The sequence below is a fragment of the Sciurus carolinensis genome, chromosome 12 (assembly GCF_902686445.1).
Source record: "Sciurus carolinensis chromosome 12, mSciCar1.2, whole genome shotgun sequence".
Taxonomy (NCBI): domain Eukaryota; kingdom Metazoa; phylum Chordata; class Mammalia; order Rodentia; family Sciuridae; genus Sciurus; species Sciurus carolinensis.
Genome location: NC_062224.1, coordinates 107,118,255 through 107,127,901, shown reverse-complemented (window position 1 = coordinate 107,127,901; position 9,647 = coordinate 107,118,255). Strand labels below are relative to the sequence as shown.

Genomic DNA, 9,647 nt, shown 5'->3' with positions numbered 1-9,647 from the left:
TCTCGGCCCTCGATTGCTCCGGCCTATCACCCTGGGATGCCGCCTGCCGCCGCCGCCACCGCCGCGGCTGCCGGGCTTGTGGGATCCTCAGCCGAGCGGGAGCCGGAGCCGCGGCCCGAGCCGTGGGCTGAGAGTTGGGGGGCGGGCCGGCTCATTTCGGAGGGGGAAGCTGAGGACCGGCGGGCGAGAGCCGGGGGCCACCGCCCCCCTCAGGCTAAGGGAGAGGGCGCTCGGAGCCCCTGAGGCGGCGGCGGCGGGAGCCGGTCAGAGGGGGCGGCCCCTGGCGGCGACGCCCCCGAGCCCAGCCCTGCCTGGCCCCGCCGCATCCTCAGCCCGAGCCTGGACTGACCGCGGGAGACGCCCGCGGGGACTGGGGACGGCGGCCCCGAGGGGGCGGGAGGGCGAGCCTCGGCGCCCGCGGTCTTCCACGTCCGCGCCCGGAGGGACCCACACCTGAGTGCGGACCCACCCCCGGCCGGCCACGCCGGACCCGCCTCCCGGCCCGAGTCCCTCCCTCCGGCTGCAGGTGGGCTGCAGCGCCCGGGCCGCGGGCAGTGGGCGGCGCGGAAGGAGGCGAGCCGCGTCCGCGCCGGCTGCCGCCGGGTCCCAGCCGCTGCCGCTGCCTCTGCCGCGCCGCGCCGCGCCGTCCTCCCTGCGCGCGGGCAGGGCGCGGAGCCGCTGCCGCGCGGCCGCCGCCTCGTCCCTCCGGGGCACCATGGAGCTCTCTCCGTCGTCCGGAGGAGCCGCGGAGGCGCTATCCTGGCCGGAGATGTTCCCGGGGCTCGAGTCCGACTCGCCGCTGCCCCCGGAGGATCTGGACGCGGTGGTCCCAGTCAGCGGGGCTGTGGCCGGTGGCATGTTGGATCGGATCCTCCTGGAGTCGGTGTGCCAGCAGCAGAGCTGGGTTCGCGTGTACGGTAAGGACCACGGGCCGTCTGCGGGGCTGGTGTTTCTTGACTTTGCTTGGGCTTAATGGCATTTCCCAGTCCCAGTTCTCCTTCCCAGTCGCCATCCGTCCTGGGTCAGCCTCTCACCGTCCCTTTTTGTTCTGGGGGTGCTTTTCTGACAAGTTTCCCGGGATTACCACCTGGCTAGAGATGTGACTCAGTGTTGATCTTTGGACCTCTCCAGGCACCCGCAGTGAGTTTATGGAGTTGGGTTTCCCAGACGTGATTTTCAGGTGATTACTTCAAGGGAACTGCAAACAGACCTAGAAGATTTGGTGGAAGAAGCCATGAGACCAACTGAATAGGATTTCATCTCTTTCTCTTGTTAAGTAAGGCAGGACTGGAGATGAAGATATGAAAACGCATAGCAGATGATAAGCTAAACAATGAAATTAAGAAACGTACTAAACCCCAAATTATGTGGAGGGGGGACGACAAATGTGTCTATAACCTCTTTCTGAACCTCGCTCTTCAAAGGCGGCCACTTATTCCAATGTGCGTGGATCGTTTCAAATTGCACCATTGTTTCTAGTTTTCATTGTGAAGTGACTGGGTTGCCATTCAGCAGGTTAAAAGTGATGAACACACTAAAACTTTCCCTTTCTGCATTCCGAGCAACTGCCTTTTTAATTAAAACTGAGTGATGAGATTCTATTAGGGTGAGGCTTGTGGCAGCATTAAAACCATGCTGGTTTTGAAAACTCATAGCCCAAGGATTTTTTAGTCTGGCATTCACGGTTTAGTTGTGGCTTTCCGAAATATTGAAATGGTGAGATGTTTATCGCTTAGCTCACATGACCATAAAAGACATTAGTATTGTGGCTGAATATAAAATGACAAATTTGAAGCACCTGGGATCAAATGCAATGTTGAGATATTCTGCAGTCATGTGCATCTAAGCCTGTAGTAATCAAGTACATTATTTTTTTTTCTTTCATCCTTCTGAACAGGGTATATCTTCATTCTCTGAGAGTAACCTTAGAGGTTCTTCTTCTGGATTTCAGTTGGTTTCATGTCTTAATGTCTGTCACCATCAGATCTCAGAACTAGGAGCCTAGACACACGAATTCTTGCCTCAGTTCTACCACTAAGTGCTGCTAAGTGACTTGGGGCAGACTAATTTACCTCTTTTGCCTCTGATTCCTAATATGTAAAAGGAGTGGAATGTATTAAATAATCTCTAGTGGCCCTTTGAACCATAAAAATCCAGCAACTCTTCTTATAGCCAGTTCTTCTTAGCAATTTATGTATGTATCACTTCATATTTTGCTTGTTTTCTGTGAGCGTTTTGCAGTGTTACTCTATTTACCTGGAAGAGTTATAGTAAAATGGGAGATGATGCAAGATTACCCAGTTCATTCTCAGTAAATTAGAATAAAAACTTTGGTGCCTGATTTTCCAACTGTCTGCTAATCCCATTTAGCTGGTCACTTATAACCGAAGGTTGATAAGAATCTGAAAATGAATATGAATTAGAGTATATTGTAGTTACAGCATTTTTCTATACTATCTTCCTTTTTATTCTTATACACTTCTTTGGCATATTGTCTTTTAGATGATGTTACAGTAAGAACATATGATAATCAGTATTTCAGGGTTCAGAACTTGGGACTTTCTAGACCTCACATTAACTGTCATTCTTTGCATGTAAGTCATATAAATGTTTTTGTAGTTTGTTTTTTTGTGTGTGTGTGTATGCATGCATATGCATATTTATCTACATACACACACCCCTAACCTATTTTAAAGAAATCAAGAAATTGGGATCCTAATCTAGCGTATACAACAGGGGTTGAAAGCCTGGGTTTTTATCTGGATTTGCCACAACTTGGTTGTCTATCTTTGGGTGAGTAGTTTTTACTTAGTGGCTCTAAGTTTCTGCATAAAGTGGAAATCTGGAGTAACTGGTATATACATGCTTACATTCACGCAAAAGCACATATATACAGTGATTCTGTGACAACTGGCAGAATTTCCATTGCATCATTACTTTTTTTTCCACCATCCCCAGCAGTTAACCAGAAGTTGTTTTTATTTACTGTTTATTACAGATACTTTCCTTCCTCTAGGGCAACTCATCCTGGAGACTACTTTGTTATCTTTAGTTTGCTTTTATTTCAAAGCTATTTGAATGACTCTTGTCCATGTTCTTAGCAAGTTTTTAAGTTGTCTACTGTATGATTTTTTCTTGAACAACTTTGAAGTAAAAATAATAGAATGTGGAAAATCAATTTGGGGAATACTAGTTTGTTTAATTTTTTAAATTTTTCTTGTTTCTTAATTGTTTTGTGTATTCAAAACCTTGATTGTTTTGGATCATCTGTGTTGTTCTACACAATTTAAAGACAGTTTGATGACTAGTCTAACGTTTTAAGAAATCTAGACATTGGAAACAGTCAAGAGTATACAACTCGGGATTGAAAATCTGGGTTTTCATTCTGACTTTGCCACAAATTGATTGTCTAACTTTGGGCAAGTAATTTTAATTCTTAGACTTTAGGTTTCTGTGTAAAATGAGGAATCTGTAGTAGTTGGGATCTATAGTCCCTTTTAGCTTTAAAGTTGGCTGATATTTTGGCTTATCCCATTATTTGCCCACAATTTTGCCTACACATTTTATCCTGACTTTTGGAGCGAGTCATTAGATTTGTCCTTAATTTAATGCATTTTAGTCACCACTATCTGAGGATTCTGGGGAGTACTTTTATCAAAAGGTCAGTCAACTGTGGTTTGAAGGAAGGAATGCTGAGTGAGATGTATATTTGCTTGGAATGTTTTCACAAGATAGGAAGGTAGGGGTGTAGATGTTTCTAAGGTCTAGCTTATAGTTGGGAGACCTAACCTAAAATAGCCAGGTTGGTTTTTAAGATAGGGGATATAAGGAGCTGTATTAATTGCTGCAGGCTACACCTCATATCCTCTGCAATATACTTATCTTTGAAATCATCATGCAACCAAACAGCAAAGACAAAAAAAGTACTCCTTCCCCAAGAATATCTTAACAGAAACTTTTAGGAACATTATTTTCTTAGTTTGCCTCACAAAATTTGAAGACTAGGCACTGTTTTTGCTTTAGTGTCGATAGGTTTGGCTCTTTTGTGGATAACACATCCAGAACTTAGTGTGTTGCCATGATTTGGAAGAGTTTTTTGGAATATGTTCAGAACTTTCAGATAGGTAAATCTTTATTTAGAACACAAATGGATGCTCATCATTGACACATGGCTAAGAGAAAATATGCCATACTGTCCTTTATTTTCCTTTATTTGTAGAATGTTTCATGTAATAGTGAATTGTGTCCATGTCCTGTAAGATGTTATAAAATTTTCAACATCAGGATGTCTTGTCTTGTTTATATCTTTATCTTGCCACTTCCTTCATTGTCACCATGTCTAGCAGGTTGTAGCCTTGTTCATAGTTGTTAAGTCTATGTCTGTTGAATGTTGATCCATCTGTCTTTTGACCATTTTGATCTCAATGTGACTGATCTTTCTTAAACTTTTTAATTATTTTTGTGATACAAGGGATTGAGCCGAGGGGCACCCTATCCCTGAGCTACATCCTCAACCCTTTTTATTTACTTATTTTTATTTTGCTACAGGCATCGATAAGTTTCTCAGGCTGCCCTCCAACTTGTGATCCTCCTGCACCAGCCTCTTGAGTTGCTGGGATTACTGGAGTGTGCTGCTGCACCCTGCTAACCTGACTGATCTTATGGGTGGTAGAGTAGCTTAAACAAAGGCATGCCACAAACAGCTAAATATGGATGCAGAATCCAAGAGCATCAAATGCAGAACATTTTTCAGATATTTATAGCCTCAAAGCAAAGTCAATTGGCTGAAAAAGCTCAGCAGCCTAGCAAAAGGAAACAGGAGCGGCAAAGCCAGCCTCACTGTCTGTGCTTTCTGGTAAACAATGGGAACATTAAAATTAACTACTTTACCATGAATGGGTGGCCAGTGTTGGACCTTCTTTGGGGGTAAATTAAAGATACTTTCTCTAGAACTGTCTTCAGTGGAGCTCTGTACTCATCAGTATAACAGGTCTGCAAGTATTTGCACAGATAGGCTCTTGAAGAATTAGAGGTCAATGTAGCTAGTGCAGTAAAGGGTCAATGAGAAATGTACTGTTTAATATTATTATTAGGACTTGACCTAAGTATTTGCTTAATATAATGACTAACATCAACATGATCATTAAGCTGGTGTGCATCTCATTGTTTATTGATGGCAAGGAACCTGTTGGAAAGTTACTAAAGGCTTGTTAGAACAAACAAAAGAAAAAAATGAATCATACTACATAAGATATCATATAATTCCAGAAATGTGACAGTGGAAATCTGGTAAGAATTTCTCTTGAACTGGATATGAGCTGTTCACTTTCCTGCTTGTAATGCATAGTGTTCATGCTTCAGAAAATCAGACAAAGGATGATATATATTTAATTGCATTTCTAGAGAATGTTTCCTTATTTATTTAAAATGTTGCATCCAGTAACAAGTTCAAGAAGTTGTTTCATTTTGGGCCAGTGTGAATTAGAACTAACTTACTGGTCTGAAACAATGTTCTTAATATAATTTGAATATTTTTAGTGAATCACTCATTCTTCCATGTCTTAGGTGTGCACCCAGTCTTGTAAGTATAGATGAATAAAATTGTTCAGCTAAGACTGCAGGTTTTATGTGCTCTAGCTAATTGATTGAGAGAAGAAAATCAGTGAATGTGTACCAGATATATCCCCACTTTCCTATTAAGTATTTTAATTTCCTCAATAATGTTAATTGAAACTTTATAAATGAGGTAATAGTATTTTAGAAGTTCATGAGATCTTAAACTTGAGTTCAGTACTTAGGATGTGGCATAATGTTGACACATTAATCACTCATGATTTACAAATACATTTTATATGCGTAAAGAGTTCTTCCTTGAAATCAGAACTTTCAAGAATACCTAGGCATATACTGTTCATTTAAATTATTTTAAGTTTGAATAGCCCCATTTTTCTTCCTTTGAGAGAAAAGTTGAATGTCTCATTCAACTGTGTTCTATTAATGTTCATAGATAATGGATAATTTCTTTTATAAAATCTTAGTATATTTCTACCTTCTGTCATGTTGGTTTATTGCTGCTTGGTTTTTTTTTTTTTTAAGGACTGAAAATATTTTTTATTGATTTGAATTTGAATAATATTAATATATTATTATTATTATTAAGAAATATAATAATGATTTCTTTTCCAAAGCATTTGAACTTGAGCGAGAATTAAAAATGTGATTTTAGAGAAGGACTATAGACAGTAACATAAACCCCCCTAGTGGTGTCTGGAGCAATAGCCAGGAATCAGTCATGTTAATATTTCTGCAATTATACAAATGAATACTCACATGAAGTGGTATAAAGACTATAAATAGCTTTATGTCAGTGCAGGTCAGATATTGCTGCCAGAGAAGTTATGAAAAATGCTTTGGTTTTCCAACTTTGATTGCACACATTAAAAAAAAATAATACAGTTGTTTCCTATTATGTTGTGTGTTGAATGAAATAAATTTCTTTGATTTGCCAAGGAAAAGAAAGAATTCACATGACAAAGTTAGGTTTTACAGAGATAAAAATAGTGTCAAGGCAGTGGTTTCTGATGCTTTGTTTCAATGAAAGAAGAATGAGGTAAGTTGAAGCAGAGTTTATGTAATTGTTCTTTGCAGTTGCTCTCTTCAGTAGCACAAAGTGATTTGATCATCTTTTAAGTAGGTGAACCACAAAAAAGCATTCAACTAATGACTGAGTTAATCCAGAAAAAATTTAGCTGTTTTCTCCTTTGTCCCTTCCTTTGGAAAAACTTTTAAGTAACTAGAGAGGTGTTTGGTCTTGTTAACCAGGAGGAGGAGTTTGAAGTGTGCTGAAGGCAATTCTGAAATTACTTCACCCTGTCTTGGCAGAGGGAAAATTGCTTTCTGATGTTTGTGAAAACACCTTTCTTCCCAAGGGCTATTGAGTACTTCTCAAGGCTAGTGGTTAGAGAACTGTATGAACGTAATGTAGCTTATTTTCTGGGGAGAAAGCAGCCACGAAGAAGCGTATGATAAGCAAATAGAAGGAAAAGACAGTCCTGAGGCCCAGTGCAGTTAGTGTTAGTTTAAAAAAAAGGAATGCTTGAGGACCTAACAAAAGTTCATTTGCTAGACTATGATACAGTGATCTTCCTTATCTTCTACAGTGGCTTCCGATATTAGGAGACTGTTTTACCTTTCCTTACCAATCAGTGTTAACGTAGTTTCCTTTTGCTCTTTAAGGGTCGAGTATAGATCCTGATTGGATTTTTACTTCTTCATAAATTGCCTTTGACATCGCTCCAGTTCTGTTCACATTGCGTCACTTTCAGTAGGCTTTCTAAATGTGCATTATCCCCATCTCCGAGTCTGAGTGTTTGGTACTACTTGCAGATTCTGATTAGGAGAGTGACATTTTGGAGAGGAAGATATTTAACATAAGGCAAGAAAACAAACTTAAGAATTATAGTGCAAAAAGTTAAAAACAAACTTTAAAGTCAGTAGTCATAAATATTTTTTGAAGCAGTCCTTTATATTGTTTCATTAAAAAACTGGCTCCTGGGCTGCAGTTGTGGCTCAGTGATAGAGCACTTGGTTGCCTTGCATGTGTGAGGCACTGGGTTTGATCCTCAGCACCACATAAATAATAAAATAAAGGTATTGTGTCCATCTACTACTAAAAAAAAAACAAAAAAAAATGGCTCTTGAAATTTAGCTTATTCCCAAAATTGGAGATAAATTCCACAGTTTGTCAGAATTGGAACTCTTAACCTCGGATTCCTTAGCCTCCTGATTTAGCTTGTAGATCTTATTGCTTTCCCTTAGGGAGATGACCTATTAGGGCTGAGGGTCAGGAAAGCTGGACAGTGAGAAATACCAGATTGTTAGTTTCACAGTCTTTAAGGGAAATGCTGGAAGTACCATTACCTAGGTAACAGAAAACAAAAATGAACAAAACATTCAGAGTAGAAGGACGAGAATAATCTCACAGCGACCCTTTAGAGATAGACCAGAGGACAGATTAGATATTTTTCATCCATTTTCCTAAGTTCTTTGGTCATAAACTCTTTATGCTGTGATTGGAAATGAAACTTTAAGGAAATTTAAATGATTTCATGTGTGATGCTTACAACCCTGAATAATACCTAATAACATTTCTACCTTCCCCTTTAATTTCTAACCTCTCTGAGTCATATCATTAAAATTTAATATAGTTTTTCTAATTATTAATATAATCTGGGTTTAATGTAAATAAATTAATGAAAATTCAAATAAATTAAAATTACTACTGCTGAGATAACTGTTCTTTGTCATTTTATTCTATTCTGTGTACAGATTTTTTTTCTGTATATATTTGATATATCATGCTGCATATATTTTATATCTTTTCTATTATGTTGAAAACAATTTTTTTTCAAATATACTTCTTTATTTTTTAAAGTAGGTAATGCATTCCCTTGTTTCAAAATTTAAAAAGTATTAAAGGATATTTGATGAGATGTCTTTCATCCCTTCTCTCTGTTTCTCCCACTCCCACCTCACATTGGCTCTTTGGTAGGCAATCATTGTTCCCTCAACACAATAAATAATTTGAAAATTTTAATGCATCTTTCCATGGCTATTCAATGTGCATATAAGCAAAGGGATAGCTGGATGTATAAAAACTATGCCATAACTGAGAACCAAGTTTAAAAAAATTCAGGTTATGTTTTGGTGAGGTTAATGAAATGACTGGAGTCAGTTGGCTAGGATTTCTGGGTGTCAGAGCCAGTTTTTAATTGTTTTACATCTGGATTGATATAGTTTCTACTGTTTATATATGCATTTTCTCCATTTTTTATATGTTAACCCATTATAAGCATTGATTTGATCTGTACCTTGAGTTATTCCTCCCTCTTCTTTAGACCCCCCACTTTTAATATGTCTTGGATGTATTTTCCTGTCAGTTTGTAAAGCGGTTTCTCATTCTTTTTTGGCTGCATAATGCCTAGGTGAATCATAATTCATTTAATCAGTCTCTAAGTTACACTCTTAGAAGTGATGCTTCAGTGAACAATCTTGAATATAAGTCATTTTGCTTGTGTAGAAGTATATCTGTAAGAAAAAGTCATAAAATTGCTAGGTGAAAGGTTTGTATACAGTATTGAACGACATTGCCAATTGCCTTCCTTAGGGATTTTACCTATTTATATTTATATTTCATCAGCAATATATGAGAGTGCTGATTGAACATCTTTTCATGTTTAAGAGCTGTTATTTGTATCCTTTTCTGTGAACTGTTTATATCCTTTGCCCATTTTTATTGAGTTGTTGGGTCTTTTTGTTTATATGATTTGTAGGAATTCTTAGTATATTACACGAAGAGTCCTATATCTGCAATTAGTTGCTGGTGTTTTCATTTGTCTTTTGACTTTTCTTAGGGTGTTTCCATGAAGAAATTAATGTTGTGTAGTTGAATATATTGGTTTTTTTTTATGACTTTTGATTTTATGTCATAATTAAAATGGCCATGACTACTTTGAATTTATAAAGTAATCATCCTATGATTTGTCTAGTTTTTCTTTGGTTTCAGTTTTTACATTTAAATCTTTCATTCATTTGTAATTCATCCTGGTAGAAGATAAGAGATATGGATCCAGTTTCATTTTTTAAGT

General features: G+C 39.1%; 1 protein-coding gene across 4 annotated transcripts in view; it reads left to right on the top strand.

Moving 5' to 3' along the window:
- Nucleotides 1-568: 568 nt before the first annotated feature.
- Rasal2 (RAS protein activator like 2) overlaps nucleotides 569-9,647 on the top strand; it is a 364,280-nt gene continuing 355,201 nt past the window's right edge. For all 4 annotated transcript variants that reach the window (XM_047520359.1, XM_047520358.1, XM_047520357.1 and 1 more), the window contains exon 1: nucleotides 569-917. In XM_047520359.1, the coding sequence (XP_047376315.1) occupies nucleotides 716-917 (202 nt within the window). In that variant the 5' untranslated portion in view covers nucleotides 569-715. The remainder of the gene's footprint in view (nucleotides 918-9,647) is intronic.